General features: G+C 37.4%; 1 protein-coding gene across 9 annotated transcripts in view; it reads left to right on the top strand.

Moving 5' to 3' along the window:
- The window catches only part of SYNJ1 (synaptojanin 1), a 117552-nt gene that overhangs the window by 35254 nt on the left and 55931 nt on the right, over nucleotides 1–26367 (top strand). For all 9 annotated transcript variants that reach the window (XM_069074911.1, XM_069074915.1, XM_069074910.1 and 6 more), the window contains exons 6-11: nucleotides 653–736; nucleotides 5473–5534; nucleotides 9518–9614; nucleotides 14014–14183; nucleotides 16446–16527; nucleotides 21915–22067. In XM_069074911.1, coding sequence (XP_068931012.1) covers nucleotides 653–736; nucleotides 5473–5534; nucleotides 9518–9614; nucleotides 14014–14183; nucleotides 16446–16527; nucleotides 21915–22067 — 648 coding nt within the window. The remainder of the gene's footprint in view (nucleotides 1–652; nucleotides 737–5472; nucleotides 5535–9517; nucleotides 9615–14013; nucleotides 14184–16445; nucleotides 16528–21914; nucleotides 22068–26367) is intronic.

Raw genomic sequence — 26367 nt, 5'->3', positions numbered from 1 at the left:
AAGAATCATTTTTGGTTAAATCAGATGCACTTTGAAACCTTTTTTTTTTTTTTAATGACACAGGTATTCCACATTACTGTTAGAAACTTGAACTGAAATTTAGCCCAAAATATTTGTATACTCCAGGTTTATGTGTGTGTGTGAGTGTGCATGTACATGTATATGTACATAAAAACATTTAGCTTTGCAAATTTGTTTTTCAGTGATATAAAAAGCATATTTTTAAAGTATAAAATTGTAGGAGTAAAGAAAACCAAAACAAAGAGATCATTTATGGATACAATACCAAATTGAAGAGTTCACTAGGATATTGTTTCTCTTAAAGAAGTAATCAAAATACTCTCTTTACTATGCAGCTTTATTAGTTTTAAGAATTTTCAATCTCTGTTGTTTTTACTGCCTTAATTTATTTTTGTAAAATTATATATTGATTTAAAACTCATAAAGCTATTAAATTTTAGCTCATTCTACATATGGAATATTTCTAAGTATTTTGATTATAAAAATAGTTCTGTCAAAAAGCTCAAGAATTATACATTAATAGAACTGATTGCTTTATGAGAATAAAATTTGTCTAATATGCAAAAAATTTGAATGTTTTTTACTATGCAAATATGCTTTGACCATGAAACTTTGGTTTTTCCTTCTCAAGGTTATATTTTTAGATGATGCTGTATCTTCCTTCATCCAAATCCGTGGATCTGTACCATTGTTTTGGGAACAACCTGGTTTGCAAGTATGTTTTTTGACATTGTAAAACTTTTTTCTTCAGGAAAATTTCCCTTAAGTCCAAAATCTTCTTTCTTCTCTGCTCTCCTCACCAATACCACCCTCCACCCCAGCTCATTCTGTGTTATTTTTTACTGTAATTTAATTTCCTACGAGACATTTTCCTCAAGTTGGAACAAAACACAGTGCTATTTTACTTTTAAATAATGCCTTTAGGGTTTTTGCCCAGCAATATATAAAACTAATTGGCAATATGACCATGTGGCAGTCACTCATCCTCACTGAGCTCCACATTTTCCATCTCTATAAATGAGGTAATAGTCATACTAATTACTGTAGAGAGTTATTATAAGAAAAGTGCTTTGCAAACTGTAAGGCTGTGTACAAATTTGAAAGGTAAACCAGTAAAATCACATAATTGTCCTTAAAGTGGCATTTTGCCACAGTGATGGTTTTTGTGATCTCTAGTATACTCACTTTGAATTTTACAAGGTTCAGATTGTATAACATGATCTTCAGCATCTTGCAGTTGAGCTGTCCTTGATAGTTTACTTTTATTTCTGTTTAAGAAATCCTTATTCATCAGAATGTAGTGGTTTTATTTTGCTAAATATATGCTTATTTTGAAGTCTTTTGACCTAGTTTGCAAAGGAATTTTGAAGTCTTTTGATGCAGTTTGCAAAGGAATTAGTCCAGCAAACAGTTTGCCTTTCACAAAAAGACACGTCTTCTATTGGAGGCTTAGAGACTAGATTACTCTGACCTACCTACCATTAACATAACTGTTGTTACTCAGAGTCTGTCCTGTGATTTGACAAGCCATTAAAATTACTGAATCTCCTGTCAATACTGACATTCTTACTTTAAATGAAATCTAGTCATATCAGCAAGCATTTATTAAGAGTTTCCTATGTGCCAGGCACTGTGCTCAGTGTTGTGGATTCAGAGAAAGGCAAAAGAAATAGTTCTTGCTATAGTCCAATGGAAGAGACAATATGCAAACAGTTATTTACAAACAAGATATTGATAGATGGATAGATAATGTGTATACACACACACAAAGAGTGAATTGGAGATTTTATCTTAGAAGGTGCTCCCATTAAGGGGGGTCAGGAAAAGCTTCTTGTAGAAACTGGATTTTAGCTAGGACCTGATGGAAGCCAGGGAAACTAGTAGGAAGTGAAGAGTGGGGAGAGAAATCCAGGCATGAATGATAAACATCCAATGGAAATTCCTCGAGTTGGGATATGAAAGGTCTTGTGCAATGAGCATCAAGGAGGCTAGTGTTACTGGATTTCAGAATACATGGTAGGGAATAAAATGTCAGAAAATTGGAAAGGTAGAAATGGGCCAAGTTATGAAGGGCCTTTAAAAGCCAGAGGAATTTATATTTGGTCCTGGAGGTTCATGGGACCACCAGAGTAACTTGGAAAGATCTTTACTTTAGGAAGATCAGTTTGACAGATGAGTGGAAGATGAATTGTGGTGGGGAGGAACTTGACTCAGAAAGACCCACCAGAAGGCTTATGTCATCCAGATATGAGGTGATGAAGGCGTGCACCAGGGTAGTAGCAATGTCAAAGGAGAGAATGGGGGCATATACAAAGGTAGAATTGACAGAACTTGACAACTGATTAGTTTTGTGGAGGTGGCATTGAAAAAGAGTTAAAGTGAGGATGAGATCTAGCTTTTGAGCCTGGGTGACTGAGAGAAAGATGGTGCTCTGATTCCTGATAGGGTAGCTAAAAATTAGGGAGGGTTTGGGAGAAAGATAATAAGGATAAAAAAGAAGTTATAGTTAAATGGAAGGATGCCCCAGGTCCTTCTTGGAGAGGAAATAAATGAGTTTTGGCCACATTGTTTTATGGGACATTTAATCTTCTGATAATGGTGAGAATTTGTGAAAAAGACTACTATGAAGATAATTGAGTTGGTTTCTATTGTAGAAGATTAAGTAGAGAAATCCTGTCAAGAACTTGATAAAATCCTCTGAATTAAATCATTTTAAAAAAATAACTCAGCAACTTCAGTGTAGTGGTTGGCATAAGAGAAAATAGAGAAAAAAATGGCTTGGGAGTTAGAAGCCAAAAGCCTATAGATCATATAGGCATTTCATATTTATATTTGATAAATATTTTCATTAAAAAGAGAGAGGAGGATCAGGGTATAGGGTACAGTACCAGAAAAATGAAATTTATTGTATCCTAAGACATTAAAATTAATTGCATCCTAAGATTCATTACTAATATGGTAGTCATTTTCAAATAGACCTTCTGTGTAAGACCACTGATTTGTTAGAGCAGAGATCAAAATAAGTGCCAAGTTAGAAGAAAAAAGTTATGGGCAGTGTATAGTCAAGAAAACTTGAGCTCAAATCTGGCCTCATATCCTTACTAGCTGTTGACACTGGGCAAGTCACTTAACCTCTGTTTGCCTCAATTTCCTCATTGCAAAATGAGGAAAATAATAGCACGTACCCACCCCCACCCCTCAGGGTTGTTGTGAAGATCAAATGAGATAATTATGAAGTGGTTAGCACAGTTTCTGGTACATCATAAACACTATATAAAGGTTAGCTACTATTATTTTTAGCAAAATTAAAGCAACTTCAACCCGATCCATTTAAACAAGTTGCTGATTCTGAAAAAAAAAACGAGAAAAGGATTAAAGAAGTGACATTGACACAAAGGTAATTTTCTTGCCATATGGACAGAGGCAGCAGCCACTAATTTTAAAATAAAAGCTCATCTGTACAATTTTAATAAATGCTTATTGAATTGTATCTTACAGAAGAGGAAGGTGGACAGTTTAGAGCATTATTGCCTTATAAAACAATATGAAATGATAGAGAAAAAAATGTTCTTTCTTGGACTATCCAATTTCTACTTATCTCTAAATCCCCAGCTCAAGTACATACTATTTTGACCATCCTGTTCCACATGAGTGTAAAAATACTCATATAATAATAAATAGTGAGTGCTCCATATCTACAGTCCAATGTGAGTCAATGGGAAAAATACACTGGATTTCAAACCAAAAATCTATTTATACAGACCTCTTTGATTTCACTCCTTCATAATCTACTCTTTTTTTTTTGGAGGGGCAGTTGGGGTTAAGTGACTTGCCCAAAGTCACACAGCTAGTTAAGTGTCAAGTGTCTGAGGTCAAATTTGAACTCAGATCCTCCTGACTCCAGGGCCAGTGCTCTATTCACTGCACCACCTAGCTGCTCCTTCATCATCTACTCTTGTTCCCTTCAGCTGACAACCATACCACTGGTCAATTAGTTAACACTTCATGTCTGTCAATTTCTCTTACTCCCTCACCCTGAACTTGTTTGTATTTTTAGACTATCTAGGACTGCTAGTATTTCCTTTGAAATGTAGATGACTCTTTAGTTCCTTATGAATGAAAAGTAAAAAGCCTGCTATTTATCAACTTTACTGTAACATTGTCCTTCCTGGGGGTCTAAGGAACTAGAAGGAACATAAGAAGGAGTGTGTTTAAAAAAAAAATTCCTCTTGGCTTTATATTTGACCAATAGTAAATTAAAAACACCTCAGCCTCAAAAGGATCTGTGTATCTCTATTCCACTGTGATCTTTTGAAAAGCTTTGCTTATTCAGAAGCAATAGATTTTTTTCTAAAAGATTTTTATAGAGACATTAGATGAAAAAGTAGACAAATCCCTGGAGTTTATGGAAGGAAAGAAAGCATGACTGACTAGTCATTCTAGGACGAAAAAATAACCCTAGGAGGATAATATTGGCAAGAGGCCTGGGCAGTGTTCCTGACTCCCTGATCCTTATTTGTTGCTGTGATTAGCTCCTTGGCCCCCTTCATATCATCATCCCAGTGTTTACTTTCTGCCCTCCCAAATCTTCGACTACTGAAGTGCCTGTCTCAGGTTATGGAAGCCATAGTGATTGAAGCAGAGGATACCTTGTTCCTACCCCGGATACCAGGGGTTTAGACCAGTACACCCCATGCCCCTCTTTTTACCTCTCTATTTTCAACTCTTTATGTAAACTCAAGAAGTCTTAGATGTGGAAGGGATGTCCAGCAGAGAATCAATAATTTTATTCTTTCCCATAAAATGGAAGACTACCAGACATTACCATCTTTCCTGCCAGCACCTCCTGAGATCCTTCAGGCGTTGCCATCTGTTCTGCTTCTGTGTCCTGTAGTCCTCTAGCACTGTCATCTGACCTACTTATGAAACCTAAGAATCCCCCCAAACCTTGCCATCTCTTCCACCTTAGGACTTGAAGGCCTTTCTTTCCCCCTACAGCTGAACTTTCTTTATGTTCACAGTTAGATTGTAAACTCTTGAGATCAGGGAGACATCCTACTTTTCCTGTTTGAATCCTCAGCTTAACACAGCTTGATACGAGAAACATTTAAATGCTTTTTCATTCACTCATTCAAATAAAATATATTTACACAGGAGAGAATCGTAAACCTAAAGTTAAGTGCTCTTCAAAGTCCAAAGATCATTGCTAACATGATTAGGAAAGATTATGTGGAGAACCTAGCATTCAGGTTAGGTCTTGGTTCCTGTACTGTCTCTGACATTTGGCTATCTTTGTGACCCCAAGGCAAATCATTTAATCTTCCTTGGCCTCATTTTCTTCAGCTATAAAATGAGAGACTTAGACTAAATATTAGTCCCTTCCAGCTCTAAATCTGCCAATTTATTACATGTACTTTTCTCATATGATTAAATATAACATTCTTTTTCAAGGTGGGATCTCATCGTGTTCGAATGTCAAGGGGATTTGAAGCCAATGCACCTGCTTTTGACAGGTAAAATAGCTTTTAGTTTTTTTTTTGGTAATTGTTTCATTTTTATGAATTCAGAAACTAAGTATTTCTTAGGCAGGGGTTTCATTTTATCCAGTTTGGGTGTAAAGTAAAATCTCTAATTCAAATCTTCTTTTTCCATGAACTTTCATTTTAAATGGAAGCTCCAGGCATTCAGAGCTGTCATCTCTGAGGGCAACAGAACTGGGTCTCTTTTCTGTGTCTGTTTTCATTTTGTTTTATCCCTGTGTATCTTTTCCATTGGCCCACTGTTTCTGTGTTGTCACCAATGGCAGAGGGTACAGGTTTGAACTCTTTCTCAAGAAGTAGAACCTATGGGATTGAAGGTGGAACCAGCCCCTCTGGAAGCTAAGATGGTCTAGTTTCTCCATGCAAGGAAAAAAGTTGTAGAGATGAAGCTATATGAGCTTGTATATTTCTGCCTGGAGAAGATAGATAACTTGATGACTTGTGGTATCTGCTGACATAAGGCATAGTCCACAAGCTTAATGGGGAGCTTACAAATGTGGAAGTAAAATAGCATCCCACTGCTGCATTGGTAAGAAATTACTACTACTCACATTTATATAGCACTATAAGGTCTACAAAGTACTTCTCTCACAGCAGCCCTGTGAGGTTGGTAGGGTAAGCATAGTTATGCCTGTTTTATAGGCAAGGAGAATGAGATTTGGAACCACCATCATACAAACGATTAATTTGATTTAAGATTCAAGGCCAGCTTTTCCTATTATAAATGCCATCCCTGTTCCTTCCACATTAGACCGCATTCTTTCATGGTAGTAGGGCCAGTGTCTGAACCCAGGTTCTCAGATTCCAAATTCATGACTCAATCAACAAGTATTTATTAGGTGCTTGCCATGTGCCAGTCACTTCTCTAGACATTAAGTATACCAGTACAAAAGTTAGTTCATTCCTCTTCCTAGGGGTGTATGTTCCTAGGGGAATCCCCTCCTCACTAGGGGAATATGTTCAAAGACAGTAAATATAGGCTCTATACAAAATAAGGATATGGTTGTGGTGACAGAACACTGAAAACTGGAAGAAATCAAGGAAGGCCTCTTGAAGAATGTGGCCCTTGAGCTGCTGAACCTTGTAGAGAGCTGGAAATTCGAAGAGATGTGGCTTAGGAGGGAGCACATAGGAGATGTGAGGGACAAAAATTGTGGCAGGAGATAAAATAGAGATGGGGGTGGTCAGCCGCATCAAACACTACTGAGAGGTCAGGATGGGTAGGCCTGAGAACAGGCTATTGGATTTATCAATAAAAAGGTCATTTACCTTGGAAATACCAGTGTCAATAGAGTAACAGCGATAAAGCCAAATTACAAAGGGAAAAGTGAGTGGAAAGTGAGGAAATGGAGACAGCAAATAAAGCCTTTTTAAAGAATTCAATGGCATAAGAAAAAAATAGGAGATGGAAATTTGAAGGCATAATGAGGTCAAGGGAAGATTTTCTTTTTTTAAAAGATTAGAGATAGCTGGGTATATTTGAAGTCGACAGGGTAGTAGCAAATTTAGTCAATGGCTAAAAAGAAGTTTAAACTGGAGAAAGGGGAGGTTTGCAAGAGCAGCCTTCCAGAGGAGATGAGATTGGGGCAATGCTATAAAATAATAATAATAACAATAATAGCTAGCATTTATATAGTGCTTTAAAGTTTGCAAAGTACTATATATATATATATAATATATGTTATTTCACTTGAGAGGATTGATATTAAAAGGAAAAAAGTCATCTCCTGAGACTAGAGCAAAAGAGATGATTTTCAGTATGGAATTGGGAAGAAGAGGAGCTCATAGTGGATAGCCTCTTTTCACTACTTTACTACCTGCTTATTTTACTGAAGTTCCTTGAGTATCAAATTTCAGACCATGTGAAATTGTATGGGCAAAAACATTTTTGTGGATTCTATTTCACACTACTGTTTTTTAAATGGAAGCCTTTCTCTTTCCTACCATTGCCATCACTCTGTTTTAAACCCTCAACACAGCTCTCTAAACTATTATAATGCAAATCCTTGTCTCTCTGTCCTCTCCAGTTGAACCTTACTATAGCTTCTGAAATAATCCTGAACTTCTAGGCCCCCATCTGCAGCTACATGCTAAAGATTTCCCTGGGTATCCAAAATAGACTCTTTGAATGTGGCACATTCATCCAGAATCATTATTTTTCCCTGCCCCATCCCTTCTCCAAAATTCCATATATGCCTTTTTGTTTGTTTTATTTTAGCATACAGCCATTCACTTAAGTTTGCAACTTTGGAGTTGCTTTTGATTTTTCACTTTTCCTTACATCCCTGCTATCTGTTAAGTCTGCCTCCATAACATTTCTTCTCCTCTCTACTCACCAGCAACCATCATAGTTAAGGCCCTTATCACTACTAGACTGTTGCCTCATTATTGGTTCCCTTAACATCAGTCTCTTCTTATTTATCATAATTGGTTGCCCTAACATCAATCTTTTCTTACTTATAATACCCCACAGCTGCCAAAATCACCTTCCTAAAGCATTACTCTGACCTGGACACTCTACTGCTTAATCTTCCATGGTTCCCTATTACCTCTAGGATAAAATACAAATTCCTCATTTTGACAATTAAAGCCTTTCACAGTCTTGTTCCAGTCCACTTCACCAGGATTATTTCACATTGCTATCCTTCATACCACTAGGTGGTACACTGGATAGAGTGCTGGGCCTTGAGTCAGGAAGACCTGAGTTCAAATCCTTCTTCATACTTACTTGCTGTATGACCCTGGACATGTCACTTAACCTGTTTCAGCCTATTCCTCAACTATAAAATGGGGATAATAGTGCCTACTTCTCCCCATGGTGGTTGTGGGAATTAAATAAGATAATAATTGTAAGGCTCTTACACAGTTCCTGACACATAGTAAGTGCTGTTATAAATGTTGGCTATCATCATCATCATGACCGCCATCGAGACCGTTGATTCTGTTTGGGCCTAATTGTTCTACTTGATATTCCCCAAATTCAGCATTCCAGTCTTTTGCCTCAGTGTCTTAGCCCAAATTTTCCTACATAACCAGAAGGTACACCTTCTTAATCCTGCCTTTTAGATCATTTAGCTTCCTTCAAGGTACCACCTCCTTTAAAAAGCCTTTGTTAATCCTCCTAGTCCTTAGTGTTCTCTTCCTCTTCAAATTATCTTCTGTTAAATTATCTATTTGTATTCCCCCAGTAAAATGTAGCTTCTTGAGGGAGGAACTATTTTTTTCCTTTTTGTTTTTTGACTGTGTCTGTTCCTACCTAGTACTTTGTACATAGGTTCTTGCTATGTTTGTTAAGTTGTATTAAATTAAAGCCTCTTAAAGTTGGACTTTAGCCTGACTTACTTTCCTTTTTCATACTATTCCTCCACATATTCAGTCTCTTAGAATTATTTGCCTATCTTATCATACTTTCTTCTGCTCCCATGAATTAATGAGAACTATTTTCCCATCTCTCCAGCTATTTCTTCTACTTTTCTTCCTCTTTGAATTCTTTTCTTCCTTTAGTACCTCCACCCAAGTTCTCACACTTCTTTGAGGCCTTCCCTGGCTCTTGTCTTCCCCTCCTTTCCTCAACCCTTTACTGAAAGTGCTTTTTCTCTCTAAATTTTCTTTTTATTCTTTTTTGACCTTATCACATTCTGTCTTGTGCTTTACTTGTTTGTGTATATATATTTAATTTCCTTTTCTCTCTCATGAGAATGTAAGCTCAACTGATTGTTGTTCATATTGGTTTCCCAGGTACTTGATACATAATAAATGAATGGTATACATTGAAATAGAAATGAATTTGAAATTATTTTTGTCCAAATTTATCAGGTTCATAAGTTAGACATACTGTCGTATGAGTGGTTTGTATAGATTGTGGTATCTGGATATTGAATTTATAGCATAAAATTTATAGCATCATATTAATTATAGTATTAAGTATACTGATTTTATCTTTGTTTCTTCAATAGGCATTTTAGAACACTTAAAAATTTATATGGAAAACAAATCATTGTAAATTTGCTTGGGACTAAGGAAGGTGAGGATATGCTAAGTAAAACTTTCCAGGTATGTATGATTAGCTCTTCTCTTCTCTGTTTCTTAAAAATCTAAGAAGTTTTAAATAGCCATTATAAAACAAGATAACTAGGTGCTTAAATATATATAAAGTCACTTCCAGAAAGAAGTGTTGAAAGCTACATTAGTGATAATTGCAGGCACTTTTATAGAACACGTTAAAATTTTTTTTTTTTGCTTTTTGGAGGGGCAGTTGGGGTTAAGTGACTTGCCCAAGGTCACAGGACTAGTTTTTTTTTTTGTTTTGGTGTTAAGTGTCTGAGGCTGGATTTGAACTCGCTCCTGACTCCAGGGCTGGTGCTCTATTTATTTCGCCACCTAACTGCCCCCACTTTAAGATTTAAGAACTACTATCTTTATATACATTTTGTTTCATCCTCCCAACAACCCTGTGAAGTAGGGCCATCAGGAGACCTTTAGTTTTCACAAACAATTTTTCAAAGTACAGTGGTAGAAATCTTATTTAAGAAGATTTATCAGAGTTGTCCCTGATTCCTCAATTCTTCTTATCTCTTCACTATGTTCTAAATATGTTACACAAAATTGAAAGAATATGCTGTTCTCCTTGTTCTTACTTAACACTTCACTGGGCCAATGAACTGATAGATACATCATTCATTCATACTAAATGCATCTTGTATAGGACCTTCCATAAATTCAACAAAGAGACTATACCCAGTGAACTGAATACCTTATTCTAGGTCTTTTAACATTTTGTGATTCTGATATCCATATAACGAACTTTGGCTGTCATCAAAAGGTTAAAAGAATAAAGGTAGAGAAATTCAATCCCCTGCCAGTGCAATTAGTCATTTCCTCTTCCATTTGTTTTCACTTTCCTGTTTTCTTCTTAGCAACCACTATGTTTGGCTTTTCCATATTGTAGAAACAGAAACAAATCCTTCTCTGAATAGTACCTCAAAATAATGCCAGAGGTCCTTTGTTTTTCTTTGCATCTCAACTATTAGGAATGGGATTAGATAGCTTTATCCAGGTTTAGTCAGTTAAATTTCCAAATATCGATTCTGGGTATATATATTCTCATAGAAACTTTTAGATATGTGAATAAAAGGGGAGAAATAATATAAAGTGGATTAGAACTAATTGCAAGAAATAATAAAACAAGGTTCAGCTTTGTTGTATACTAATTAATCCCTCTGGGAAAATAATCAGAATGGATACAGCAATATCAGAATCATGATCATGTTAAAAGTAGTTAGCAAACAGATGAAGTATAAACTTGAATTACAGTTGTAATGTAAAAATCAAAATTGTAGAATAGCAGCAAATACCAGAAATCATGAAGGTTATGAACTGAGGAAAACATACTTGAAATAATTTAAGATCTCATGGTATCATTGAAACCAGAGAAATAGCACAAGAATTTCAAATAAAAATAACTAAAATAAAAACAAGCAGAACTACCTCCTTAAGAATATTATTAGCCAACATGACAAAAAGAAAAATATTGCCTTGTTATTTTAAAGAGGAGAAATAAATAATGGATAATTAATGAACAATTAGAAAATGTTCCCTAAAATGCAGCTTAATAATGATTAGAAAATGGAATTATTTTGCCATTTCTCTATTAATTAATAAACATTTATCAGATATCTTCTATATGCTCAGCACCAGGGATATAAATATAAAAGAGAAAGATTGTCTCTGTCCTCAAGGAGCTTACAATCTAATGGGAAGACACCCCACAAAAGGAAACTAAAAAGTGAAAGGTACCAGATGTGGGGAGGGATGGTGAAAGACCCAGAGTAATGCAACTAGGTAAGAAATGAAGAGATGTTCTGAGCTGAGCTCACTATTTCAATGGAAATTTTGAAGTTCATGGCTCCACCCTCCAATCAGAAGGGCAAAGGTGAGGTTCCATTAAGGTGGATAGAATCTTGGATGATGAGCTTTTTCCTAAGAATAAAGAATAAGCTTCCTGGGGCAAAGTCAGAGCAGAAAGTATTGACACAAGTTAAGAAATTAGGAGGGAATTAAATGTAAGAAATTAGCATTGAGTGAACAGTAGTATAGAGTTCAAAGTATTTTACATAACTTAGAGAAATTTTTATCTTTAATCATTTAAATGGAAAACAGAAATGACATTGACACAGACTAATAATTTCACCTAAAAGTAACTGTGTAAATTAATTGAAAACCAAGAGCCCAGAAAGCACTGTAGTGTGCAAATATCTTATTCACTTAACAAATGAAGACAGATGGCTGCAAAAGGTAACACCAGGTTAAAATATAAACTCATTTGTAAAATTTTATGGAGAAAGATGATGGATAATTATGAGCAGTATCATCTCATAAAGTAGAAAGAGGCAGTAGAGGGTAAAACTGGTTTAAAAGCTTAGTAAGCTATCTAACTAAGCAAAATCATTTTAAGAAAAATGGGAAAAGATTGCAGAAAACTCTTGAACAAAATTTTCTATGTCAAGGATAGTCAAACCACTATTATTCCTGGATCCTGACATCACAGTCCTGAGGTGCTTATAAATAGGCCAGATGGCACTAACAAGCACAAATATGGAAGAAACATCCAGATTGGACCAAGTATCGATATAAAGAAAGGTCTATATTGGAAGCAGTACAATTGTGAGGATATTGAGTGACCTACGTACAAGGTATCTAAAGGATGGAGAGATACCACGGACATGAGGAAAAAACCTCACACTTCATTATTACCGAAAAAGGTAGCCAAGAGATCACTCATCCATCTATACAGTCTTGGGAATAATCTATACATGAATCAAGGGCATTTTCCTGGAGAGTATTAGTAGGACCAAGCAGTCTATAAGATCTCATTGTACCTATTTTTGATGACAAAAAAAGCATTTGATATGATAGAACAAAGCAATTTAAAGTCTCTTTTATAAAAAAAAATCAGGATCATTCAAGATTCTCTGGAAGATTTAACAGAAATCACTGTCTTCAGTGATCCTTTAATAAATATCAGCTAAAATTAAGGAAGATGTGCACCCAACACATGGATTTGCACTGTGGTGGTTCTGCTCCAGGGCAGAAGTGGTAAAGTCCTCCCAGTGCAGTGTCATTCAGTGAAGAGAGGTTCTGGAGTCCAAAGGCTTTGTTTCAAATTTCACCCTTCCAGCTCACTGTGACCGTGGTCAGATCATTATACCTCTTTAAATCTTAGTTTCCTCATTTGTAAAATGAAGGCCTATGTATTCTGATGGCCACAGAGTTCAGCTCTAGATCTATGCCTTTTTTATTATTCAGTGAATATTGTAGAGTTTCCTGGGAGAGAGGTGTAATCATTGGAAGGAGCTTGACCAGTCTATCGAATGAGGAAAAACCAAAAGGGCACAAAATGTTATTGCCCAGATTTCAACACTCCATTTGGATGAAACTTCTCTGACAATATATACATCTGAAACAGTACAGGTGACAGAGAGCTGGAGGAGTTGAACAGGAAGAACATGGAGTGGATTATTTTCAGGAAATTATAGGGCTCTCTTACTGACTCCTAGCTTCCCATGAAATCAAAAGGCAGTCTTTCCATAGTAATATGTTACCAGTATTACTATATGGCAGTGAATCAGTGAATATCTCTGATTCTGACAAACTAGAAGTATCACAGAGAGGGCAATGGAGAGACACCTGGTGGATATGAGCAGGCTGCAGTATATAACCAGTGAGCCCCAAATAAAAAGCATGAAGGACATCAAGGAATTTTATGTTAGGAAGAGAAATGGGCTTGCCATGCGGCAAGAATGGGAGATAGCATAACAATAAAGTGCTCTGCTCATAATATCTTTGCAAAGTAAGGAGAAAGCAAGGCAGGCCCTTGGTATGTTAGGTGGATCCCTGCTGTTAAAGTTGGGAGAACATAGCAAGAGTCACAAGATCAGCAGTCTTGGATATGGAGGGAACCTCCTGAGTCAATGAGATCACAGACTCTGATTTGAGTATTTTAGAGTATGTGAATGAAGCAGTATTAATTTGTACTCCATTACTTCAGCTGAAAGGCTTTTTACATCTTAAAGGGGAAACATTTGACTCTTTGTCTCTACCTTTAGGTATATCTAGTTATAAATTACTGGTGGTTTGAATCAGTTCTTCTATTGATCCTGGCAAAAATAGCATGTTGGGTTCTGTCATATTAATTATTGTCATCACTGAAGGCATTGGAGACAACATGAGTAGTTGTAGTTAGACACTGGATTAACAGGTAATTTTTCAGTTTACCATCTCAACATACTGATTTTATGACTACTATAAAAATTAGAATGGTTTGAAGATAGGTACTGATTGGACTTTAAAGAGATAGGCTAGCATTACAGCAATATATAAGTAATCTATCAGTGCTTGATTGAATCTTTGTTTATGAGTTCATATTTTAATAGAGTATTTCCTTTTTTTTCAGAGCCACTTGAAAGCTTCTGAACATGCTGCTGATGTACAGATGATCAATTTTGACTATCATCAAATGGTTAAAGGAGGAAAAGTAGAGAAATTACATAGTGTGCTTAAGCCTCAAGTCCAAAAATTCTTAGACTCTGGGTTTTTTTATTTCAATGGAGTCGAAGTTCAAAGGTTTGGTTTATTTTATTTCTGCATTCTTTAAATTAGAATTGCATTATAATTTTTAATTGCTGTTAAATTTTTCATTAGAATAAATATTTGCATCAAACATTTCACTTATGGTAGCTGATCTTTTATCTTTCAGTTCTATGTTCATTCCCATTTTCATTAGAAAGATAAAGTTATGCTTCCATTACTTCCAAGAAAATTTTAAGTTAAGCTAAGCATGTGTTCCTTATCTAGATGTACAAAACTGAAGTTTGACTGATTTCAGTTTTTCTTTTTTTTACTAAAATCATAATTTTCTAAGATGTACTTAAGGAGGATCTTTTAATGAGAAAAGGTTGAGCTATTTTTTCCTCTTACAATACAAAACAATTCAGATTTTATCATTGTTGAAAGAATATGGTGATATATTCATTCAACCTAATACTATCCCAATTCTGTGCTTTTCTATTTGGTAGAAAGTATTGGTTTCTACAAAGTAAAAATTCATTCCCATGAATTACCTCATTTTTATTATTTCAATTACTTTGGTTGCTTGCATTGTTGTATAATTAATAAAAATCAGATTTAGTCTGCTCCTTGCTTAAAAAAACTTGCAGTCGGGGTGGCCAGGTAGCACAGCAAGTAAGCGCACCGGCTCCAGTGTCAGGATGATCTGGAGATCGAATCCTGGGCTTAGACACTTAGCACTCACCCAGAAATAACTGGCCGTGTAACCTTGAGCAAGTTACTTAACCCCAATTGCTTATAAAAAAAAAAAAAACAACTTGCAGTTTAAATAGTACTGGTCAGGTTTATGTAGTATAGGACTTCCCTGTTGCATAGGCATCTCAATGTCAAAGGAAAAGATAAAATAAAATGGTTTGTTTTGGATTGGAATTAAGTCTGTTTTAGTCTCCCTTCCCACCACACTCCATGCACAATTTTTGCCCTTAAGTAATGTATATCAAAATGAAAAGTTAAGATAGAAATATTAAATTAGTTGGGAGGGTTTTAATTGGACTGTGACTTCCATTAGTTTAGGGAGTGCTTATGAGCAAAATGTTAGTAATATCTCCATTATATCTGAGGAGCTTTTGCCGGATGCCTATGAAAAGGTTTTCTTACCTTGATGTCAGTTTTTAATTTAATCACTTTAGCGTTGGAAATAAAAAGGGGAAAGTGCTATGAGACATAAGTTGAGAGTAAAATTTATTGATAGTCGTGTTTCCAAACTGAGACTGTTTGTTGTAGATGAGTCTCAGTACTTCAACATGATATTCTGATTCTGTTTAAATTTTATTTCGTATCAGTGGCTTGGAAATTGTTCAGGCATAGCTAGAATTTTGAAAACTTCCTAACATGAAGTATGTGTGTGTATGTATGTGTATATATATTTGTGTGTGTGTTTTATTTTACCTAAGTTGAACAAAGTAGGAGTGTTTTAAAAGAAAAACTTTCTGTGAAATAGCAGAAAATAATTTTTCCTCAGTGCAAATGCCAGATTTCTAGTTTTTCTATCGCTCTCTAGCTACCACCCACTTTTTTATCTTTTATTTTAAAATTTTTATATTGGTCATTTCTGAATGTATCTCTTCCTCCCTCACCCTAGAGATCTTACCTTTGGGATAATTTTTTCTTAAAGCCAGTTAAACTTGACCAAGTGAAAAGTCAACTGTGTCTGGCAACGTATGTAACATTATCATACCCATAATTCCCCCCGCACACCTTCTTCACAACAATAATGGCCAAGATTGGTCATTGCAATTACACTGCATTCAATTTCTTTGTTCAAATTGTTGTCATTGTACAAATTCCTGGTTCTACATACTTTGTTCTTCTTAAGTTCATACAAATCTCCCCATTCTTTCATTCTTTATATTTGAGGTTTCTTATGACAATGATTTTCCATCAAATTCATTTAACAGAATTTTTACTTAGCCATTCCCAAATGGATACCTTATTTAGCTATCCCAAAATTGATTTGACCCATTAACTTTTTTTTTTTGCCTTTTTTTTTGGAGGGCAGTTGGGGTTAAAAAGTGACTTGCCCAAGGTCACACGGCTAGTGAGTGTTAAATGTCTGAGGCCGGATTTGAACTCAAGTTCTCCTGACTCCAGGGCCTGTGCTCTATTCACTGTGCCACCTAGCCTCCCCACCCCATTAACTTTTAAAGATGAGCATGTGGTGATTTTATCAATTTGATTACCTTGATTGTCATCTAATCTTTGCCTTGTTTGTATTGATGAATTTTATCAATTTGCCTTATTTCACTTAATTTGATACAGATCTCAGAATGGTACTATTCGAACAAACTGCTTGGATTGTCTAGATAGGACAAATAGTGTGCAAGCTTTCTTTGGCTTAGAGGTAAGAAAATCTTAAAGCACTGGTATCTTGAGTTCATAATCACATAACTTTCCGTTGGTTTTAACAACGAATTATATTCCTGTTCAGATACTTAATATACAAGCTATGGTATAGTGGAATGAGCTGAAAAACAAGTGCTGTGGTTGGCTGTGTTACTGGTATGTGAGTCACCACTTCTCTGTTCTGGCTTTCTTGCCTGTAAAACTAAGAGATTATAACACGATCTTTAAGGTCCCTTTTAGCTCTAACATTCTGTGATCCATTTGTTAAGTATATCTTTAAAATAATGCTGCTGAAGATATATACATTCATCCCTCAACATGGGGGTGGAGGGAGATGTTAGGGATGTGGGACCCTTGCAAATATGAAAAACTGCAAATAACTCTAGGCCCTACCCCAAACTTTCATTTTTAATAATTCTGATCACATTTAACACATAAAACAAGTAAACTACACACCATACCCATAAAATAGTTGCAGTTTCTTGGGAAGAGAGATTAGTATCTCACACACTATGCAGAATCTTCAGAGTTGCTGATGTAACTGCAGCAACTGCTTCACAAATTTCCTTTTCCTACCAAGATAGAACAGTCACTTTGAGAGAAAAATCACATGACTTGAGTCTGGATGGTAGAGAGAGACAAAGTGGGGAACTTGTAGTTCTTTAGTGCACTGAAACTTTTAACAATTTAGCTGTTTATAATAAATTTATGTATGTATACTTATACTATGAACGATAAAACGGATTGATAATATGTTTATGCATTTATAATTCAGTAAATTTTTTTTATGTACACATATACATGTCATCTGTGTTTTTCTGCAGTACATTTCTAATCTCCAAACATTCTCCTTTAACTATCGATAACCAAGCTGTGAGTAACCAAAACTGGAAAATGTGAAACTCTGGGATGTTGAGGGATGACTTAATGGTATTTTAGACAGAATTGCTTCAAATTTAATGAATTGTAAAAAACATAGATTTAGAGCTGGAAGGAGCCCTTCACTTCACTGTGATTTTTCCAAGGTCACACAGTAAGAGGCAGAATGAGGATTTGCCTCTCATTCCTGCTTCCAGCCCAACCCTCACAGCCATCATCTGAGGAAGCAGCTCTTAGTGGAAAAGGATCTAGCCATCTCTACCAACTGACTTCTAATCTAGTGCTTTCTATTTTAGTACTTTCAGCTACATAGTTCCTTTCCTACCTCCATTTTCTTACAATATCCTTAACAGTTTCAAAGGCCATTTATTTTGACACTTTTGAAAAACATTATTTTTCTTATTATATCACTATTAACTTTAATACATTTGTCCTGGGAATTGGGAGAGGATCCATTTTCTTATGAACAGAACTAAACCTAGTGTTGCAAATCTCCGAAAACACTATGACAATGGTTATTGTGGTTATTAAGTGTCCTTTGCTGTGGCCATTCTTGCCAACTGCCACTCATAGGACAGACAGAACAGCCTAGCTAAAGCAACAAGGCACTCTGAAGGAAAGACAGGATGTTCCAGGCAAGTCAGTCCATCACCACCTTGACTTGTCTGCTCTCAGACCTTGGTGGACAGTCCAAGACCCTGAACCTAAGAGCCTTGGTGATAGCAGTGTCATGTGCCCCCACCTTCCCCAACCACTAGACTTTCTTCCAGTATAATCTTACAACCTTGGTCTAAGGGAAAAGTCAGTATGAAGAGGGAACTCATCTTCCTCATTACCATGAGCAATAGCTGCTGACCAGCTGCCACCAAAAGACAACTAGGCACAGAGCCTCTGCAGTCTGTCATTCCTTCTTCTAGCCCTGCCCTCACAGCCATAATTTGTGGAAGAAAAGCTATTGTGGAGAAGGGACCAGCCTTCTCTACCAAGTGCCATCCATAGGACAGGCAAGCCAGCCTAGCTGAAGCACCATGGTGCCCTGAGGAGCCGTGTGCCAGAAGGTAGCTTGTACCACACAAGTCAAACCATTGCCACCACCTTGACCACCATCTCCCACCCAGGATCCTCAAACCAAAAGTCTTTGGAATAGCATTGCTTCTAAGCCCGTTGTCCTCAGCCATCATCCTGAAATCAGCTCCCGTGGTGATACAGCCTGGCAATTGCTCTTGCAGGTACTACAGCCACAGCTACTAAAGACTAAGAAAAAAATTATGGCACTATCAAATGGTTCAACATCAGAAACTGACATTGTTTTATCAGTGGAAATGATACTAAACAAGAGGTATTAACATCTACTTAGCTAATGTGCTGTGAGCATCGTGGAACTTTTCAGTCTGACCTGCAGCTGAAACCTTCCCTGTCTGTTGTCTCCTCTGTTAGAATGTGAGCTCCTTGAGAGAAGAAACTGTCTTATTCTCCTGTTTTTATCTCCAGGCACTTAGCACAGCGTTTTCTACATAGTAAATGCTTAAAAAGTTGCTTCATCTATTCTTCCATTAGGATGTGAGTTTCTTGGGTGCTTGGCGCAATACTAAGTACTGCTGAATACTTGTTGCGCCACTGATAGTCACCCAGCTTTACAGTCTCAAGACGTTCTTGAGTCTCTCCCTTATCCCCCACATCCAGACATTTGCCTAGTCTCATTGAATCTAGTCCCCCATAAATTCTTTCATATCCATAGTTCAGGACACATCCCTTTCTTCATCACCTCTGACCCATTCTGTTATAAGAGCCTCATAGACTTCCAGCTTTTCTTCCATCTTCAGTCCATCCTCAGCATAGTTACCAAATCTTTTTACAACACAACCATGTACTTAGCACTCTCCTGCTCAAGAATCTCTCCAGTGCTTCCCTCCTGCTTCTGGGATCACATAGAGATTCTTTTTTTTTTTTTTCCTTGAGCGGGGGAGGCAGGGCAGTTGGGGTTAAGTGACTTGCCCAAGGTCACATGGATAGTAAGTGTTGAGTGTCTGAAATTGGATTTGAACTCAAGTCCTCCTGACTCCAGGGTGGGTGCTCTATTCACTGGGCCACCTGGCTGCCCCCACATAGAGATTCTTTAGCTTATCATCTAAAACCCTTCAGAGTCTGACTACTGCCTCTCCCAGGTTATTTTACTCCATTCCCCTTCCCATTCTATTGTAACCTCTAGCCAAACTGACCTGTTTGTTCTTCCTCAATCCATATTTTCTCTTCTCTAGCTTTTAAAAATGCCTAGCTTCCTTCTAGGCTTAGCTCTTGTGCCATCTCCTATGGAAAGCCTTTTCTGATTGCCTCCTACAGGCTTTCCCCCTCCTTCAGTTATCTACATTTAATTATTTACATTTTGTAGTTGTACTTAAGCTCTTTGGAGGTAGAGATTGGTTTTGGTTTTCTCTTACAGATTGTTCCTTGCTTATAATAGATGTTTAGTAATTTTTTAACAGAATTTTCGATATGCATATTCATCTATGAATGGCTAGAATGTAAGGCTTTCCCTTTATGTCAAGAAGTGTTAGGTCAACTGCCACCTTGTAGTAAATAGTTTTATTTTTCTTATTTATCTTTGAGCAGTTACCATTTACATTACAATAGGATTTTATTCAAGTTTATTCATACTTTATTCATATGGTCTTTCTAGCTTAGCCTATGCATTTTCCTGTTCTTGGCCCCTTGTTTGCTCTTCCTCAGACTAGACCTTGCACTTCCCAACATTCTGGGCCTTTCCTCTGAAGTTGGATACTCTCCCTCCTTGTCTCTGCCTCTTGGTTTCCCTGGTTTCCTTTGAGTCCCAACTACAATCTCTCCTTTCTACAGATAGTCTTTTTCATTTCCTCTTACCATACTTCACTGCATAATCATTGCCATGGCATAACTGTCACAACCTGTTTTTCCTGTCTAAATTTGGTTTGAAGCCTTTCATTGGGTAATTGTTGCATGGTATAATTCTGTTCATCATGCTGCTTAAAAGATAAACAGAGCAGTGATGTATTCACCAGTGGCATATAGATACACATTTATCTCTCATGCTTTGTGGGCCTGGAGACCAGTATGTTTCCAAAAGCCGACTTGTGTGGTTAAAGTGACTGTGGTACTCATAGCACTGTCACTCAACTCAGTGAAGAGCCATGGACCAGTGAGGCTGCCGTGAGTAAGTCCCATGATATGGCAAGGGCATCTTCCTGGATTGGCTAGACTATACAGTTTTTCTTCCAGTAATACATTAACATGGGAAGCATTTCTTTCTGATTATGGGTAAATATAAAAGCTATTCTGCGGGCTTCAGACTGAAAGTGATTGTGTTTGTTGAATAGCATGGAAACAGAGCTGCAGAAAGATAGTTTCCAGTGAGTTGGTGGAGGAGTGGCAGAAACTAAAAGACAAATAATCCTGGCACAAATTTTTTTTTAAAAAGCACTTCAATATAATGGTTGCAAAAATGTCATAAAATCTGCAACAATTATGTGGTGAGATACGGTAATTTTAGTATCTTTCCTCTCTTGATTATTTCCTATTTATCATATGTGTGTGTATCTTTTTTTGTAGATAATTGTTTGCATTTTGACTCCACTAGCTTGTGAGCTCCCTCAGGGGGAGGGACTATCATTTCCCTTTCTTTGTATCCCCAGTTCTTAGCATCCTGCCTGGCACATAGTAGCTGCTGAATAAATGTTTATTGACTGACTGATATAGTGTCTTATTCAAGAAACAAAAAGGAGTCCAATGTCACTGATTGCAGTTTGTAGAGGGGAATAAGATGTTAGAAGATGAGAAAGGTAGGAAGGGGCCAGGTTATGAAAGGCTTTAAACAGGATTTTATATTTAATTCCTAAGGCAATAGGGAGCCACTGGAGTTTACAGAAAACGGGTATTGATATGGTTAGACCTATGCTTTAGGAAGATCACTTTGATAGTTGGGTAAAAAATGGACTGGAGTGGAAAGAAGACTCAATGTAGGGAAACCAACCTGCAGACTGTTGAGACGAGAAGTGATGAAGGCCTTCACCAGAGTTGTGGCAGAGTCAGAGGAGAGAAATGGGCATATGCAAATGATGTTATGAATCAGTGGAACTTAGCCACATACTGGATGGAGGAGAGGTGAGAGGGAGTGAAGAGTTGAGAATGAACCTAGACCCAGCCTGGGTGACTGGGAGGATAGCGGCATCATTGAATAGTTATGGGAAAGTTAGGAAGAGAGAGTTTGTGGGGAAAGATATGATCCCACTTTGGGACATGGGGAGTTTTAAGATATACCCAATTTACAATGCACAGTGGGCCATTCATTAGAGGTATAAGACTGAAGATTGGGAGAGGGCCAGATAAATAGAGCTAAACATCATTGGCATAACTATTATTCCTATAAATAAGTCAGGAGGCTGTTTCTTTTTTCACTTTAAAGGTAGTATTTGAAACCTTCAGATTGTAATATAAACTCTTTTTTTCTGTAAAATTTCTGCTTTTCTATTTCAGATGCTAGCCAAACAACTGGAAGCTTTGGGCTTAGCTGAAAAGCCTCAGTTGGTGACTCGTTTCCAAGAAGTTTTTCGGTCCATGTGGTCTGTGAATGGTGACTCAATCAGCAAAATTTATGCAGGCACTGGAGCTTTGGAAGGCAAAGCTAAGGTAAAAAGAGGAAAAAAAAGATTTAAATGCATTATATACAATAACAACCCATTTTCAATGTTGACAAACCCAATTTTAGCTCAATGGGTATTTAGATACCTATTATATAATAAGCACTAAATGTTAAAAACCAAATAGTACTCACATTCAAAGAGCTTTTCATTCTACTAGTAACAGCATCAGGTACAAATATAGATAAAGACTGTATTACATATACATATATTTTATGCATTTGCATATATATGTGTGCATATGAAGTAAATACATAATAATTTTGGGTATGTATGAATATGTGAGGCATATGAATAACTAGTAGGGGGTGCCATCAGGAAACTATACTGGAGCTGAGCTTTGAAGAGACCTAGTGATAATTCCAAGAAATAAAGGAAAGGAAAAAGAATCCTAGGTATTGGGGCAACCATGTAGTAAACCGTGTAAGTAAGAAATAGAACGTCTTGCATGGGAAGCAACAAGTAGGCCAGTGATATGAAGGGCATGAGGGAGAATCCTGTGTAATCAGTCTGGAGAGATGGGCTATGAAGCCCTTTAAGTGTGTTTTATCCCTGAGGCAATAGGGAGTCACTTTTTTTTTATCAGGGGATTGACATGGTAAGACTTGTACTTTACGAATATCATTCCTAAGAAACATTTCACATGTATGTGGGGCCCTGGAAATAAGATCATTAGGAAGTCTATTGTAATAGTCTAGGCAAGAAGGGGTAGAGTACTAAAATGGAATGGTAGATGTCTAGCTAGAGAGAAGGGATTAGATGAGAGGGTAAGAATCAGTAAGACTTCACAATTGATTGGCTGTGGAAAGGTTAGGGAATAGGAAGTTACAAATGTTTCCGAGGTGAATCTGAGTAATTAGAAGGATAGTGGCTTCTTCTACAGAGATAGAGTAGATCACCATCTGATCTAGTGCTTCTGCCACTATGTCTTGTTCAGCCTAGCCAACAATTTATCAGTATAGTGATGGACGTCAAAGGGGAAAGAGGAAGAGAATAAGCATTAAGTGCCTACTATGTGCCAGGCACTGCGCTAAATACTTTTCAATTATCAACTCATTTGATTGTCACTATGACCCTGAGAGATAGTGCTACTATTTTTATCCCCATTTTACAGATGAGGAAACCGAGACTGAGAGAAGTTAAATGTCTTGCCCAGGGTCACCTATCTATAAGTATCTGGGGCTGAATTTGAACTCAGATCTTCCTGACTCCAACCCCAGACTTCTATCCACTATCATATAGCTGCTTCATATTGAATTTTGAGCATATTGAGCACCTAGCTACCCCAAGGCTAGCCCTCAGGGAATGGGGATTCTTTCAGGCTTTTGCCCATTAAACTAGTAACATGAAGGAAAAATTCAGTTATTTCTGATAAAGGATGGTGAAGGTGACCTGGAATGCTTCCTAGCTGACAGTGTTTCCTTACCTTCTGCCCACCATGGCAGGGGGCACAGGGGAAAGGGATGCCTTCTTTCATCATCCCCAGAGCACTCCTTTTTCTGGTGCCCCAGTGGCAGTCCCATTCTCTCCTTCAAATGTCACAAGTGGATCTGTTCAGGTCTTTGTAGAACACTGGTAGGGAAGGTCTGTAGCTAAAGCCTGGCACTAAAAGTCAAGATCTGTGTTTCTGACACACATTGGTCTTATGGAATGGAGAGGTTATGGTGGAGCGACATAGATCCAGGTCACCAAACCCTTTTATTTTGGGCTTTTGCCCCCTCCCTTGCTGACCTCCCTTGGGAACAGGTTATAGAGAAATTCTTCATCCTTACTTCAGGTATGCTGAATTCCCCACCTTAGCCACCTGAAAAGAGACAAGAATGACTTTCATTCTGGACCTCTGACTAATTTAACTGGCTAAAATAAATCATCCAAATGTTCACATCTGTCTTTAATTGCTTAATGTACTGAAATAATTTATTTTCATTCTCATCAGCTGTCAGTCTAGCCTCACATTAGCAAGGCCCTGGGAATATTGGCTTTTGCAATACCTTTACTCTCTGTGTTATGCTCCTAAACCATCCATCTAACTAATTGTAATGCCATGCACAAGCAGCTTTCCAGAAGAACTGCTACTGTGAACAGCTTTTAAGGTTCTGATGACACAGTATAGTGATCACTCTATTCCATAGCAGAAGCAAAACATCCACAGAAAATCAAGGTACAGCATTCACAATATTACAACTTATCACAGAAAATCACAATATAATAGTCACAACATAGTCTCAAAGTAAAATAGTCACTCTTAAGTTAACTCAATCAGTCACTTATCAGTAGTCTCAAAGTACACAGTCAAAGTCTTCCACTCTTGGGGCAAAGTCTTGATTAACTCAATCAGTCACTTATCAGTAACAATATCTCAAAGTACAAAGTACAATCAGTCACTTATTCAGCAAAGTCTTTCTAAGTATCATACACAAAACCCTCCACCCCTTAGGTCACTAGTAAACTATAATTCTATAATTACTCAGTATCCAAGGAGAGGTCTTTTCATCTTGACTTGGGGCCTGTTCTTTAATTACCTGGATCCCCTTCCATGGTCCCAGATTCCACCTGGATTCACCAGACTGTCACCTGGGTTCATTGACAGACAGCTCCCAGTTCCTTGACCAGCTCTCTGGGCAGGTCCTGCTCCACACTGAAGTTCACAGGGTCTGGTTCATGTCAGATCTCTCACCATTTCCACTCTATGGAATTCAAGGTTCAACCAAGCCACAAACAAACAAAGTCTCAATATCCCAGTCATGCTTCCTCAGTCACCTGGGCTCCTGGCTCCTGGGATCCTGTTCAGAAGAAGCTCCACCACCACAAGTTCTCAGGACTCAGTTCTCCATTCTTCTGTAACTGTTCTGCCACCAGATCTCAGTCTCAAGGAAATTCTGACTGTGCCTCTCTGGGGCTTTTCTTATATACACACAGCCTGTTTCAGCCAACCTCTTCCTGTTACATCAGTAACAGGAGACAGGAGTTCATACCTTCTGTTTCTCCAACAGAGGCTTGATCAGTTACTAAGTGCTAAGCACCTGCTACTTTTGCCAACACAAAGGGATCTTCAAATTCAAAATTACATTACCATTACACTAATCCTACAGTGTAACCTCCTTTTCCCATTGAGAGGAGTCACCATGTGCAGCCAATAGTGTAACATCCTCAGGGTACCAGACCCCTCCCCCCTAATATCTGGCTTTGGAGCCATAGCATTGCCCTTCCTGCACTTGAACCTTAAACCTCAACCATTAGGATCCAGTTCAGCTGACTAACACCAAAGAGTTGTGTCCACACTTTGCTCACTGAGTCAGTGATTCGAGTGTAGGTACTACAAAAAATGCAATTTAAAATATACCTACAAGATTAAAAAGGATACAGTCATGGATTCATGAAGTTCCCCCTCACCACAATGGCATGCTGGAAAGACAAGGAAGTTGAAATTCTAACCATCCTGAAGAGCACCACCTCCTCATAAGCTAGAGTTTTTTATACCTCATTTGACAGGAAGCCAGTGATTGAAACCTTCATCCACCAGAAAAAAAAATCCCAAAGATAGCAGACTGTCTCTTTAATGGGAAACCAACCCAGTTTAGGTAGCACAACGGCAACTTTTATGACATCTCTATTCACACAGCGACCACATTAATCATGGCCCTCCTTGAACCATCTTGGCCTCCTTGTTAGTCTCCCTGTCAGTGTCCTGTCTCTTATCTCTTCCTTCTTCAGTTGTATCTCTGCCCACTAGTCTTCATAAAGGCACAGTATTGACTGTCACTGCTCAAAAACCTTCAGTATCTCCCTGTTTCCTCTATGTAAAAGTGTAAACTTCTTGGCATGGTAATTAAGACCTCCATAGTCTGGCATGCACATACTTCCTAGCCTCATCTTCCATGTGAGAAATGTGCAAACCAAACTGGACTCCTAGCTATTACTTGAGCTCAGTGTGTAACCAACCTCACCTCTACTTTGGGGCTAGCCATCACCCATGATTAGAAGCATTCTTTTACTCATTGTGTTTCAGAACCCTTAAAATGCAGGACCAGTGTCTTTAGGACAAACTAAATCAAATAGCATAATTGATCTCACATACACACATACTTTTATGTGACTGATGACTATTTACTAATGATTATGTTAAGAAGTCATCTTCAATGGGTAGCTTAGTATAGGTTTGGTTTGGTTTGTTTTTTTGGGGGGGGGGCATGTGATTTTAAATATCAAAGTGATATAGTAAGAATACTGGACCCAAATTGACAAATCTGAGTTTTATTCCTGGTTATACTACTGCACCAATTAGCTGT

The sequence above is a fragment of the Petaurus breviceps genome, unplaced genomic scaffold (assembly GCF_028583685.1).
Source record: "Petaurus breviceps papuanus isolate PSGF00001 unplaced genomic scaffold, PetGlider_PUasm1.0 90897, whole genome shotgun sequence".
NCBI lineage: Eukaryota > Metazoa > Chordata > Mammalia > Diprotodontia > Petauridae > Petaurus > Petaurus breviceps.
This window is presented reverse-complemented; position numbering and strand designations above follow the sequence as displayed.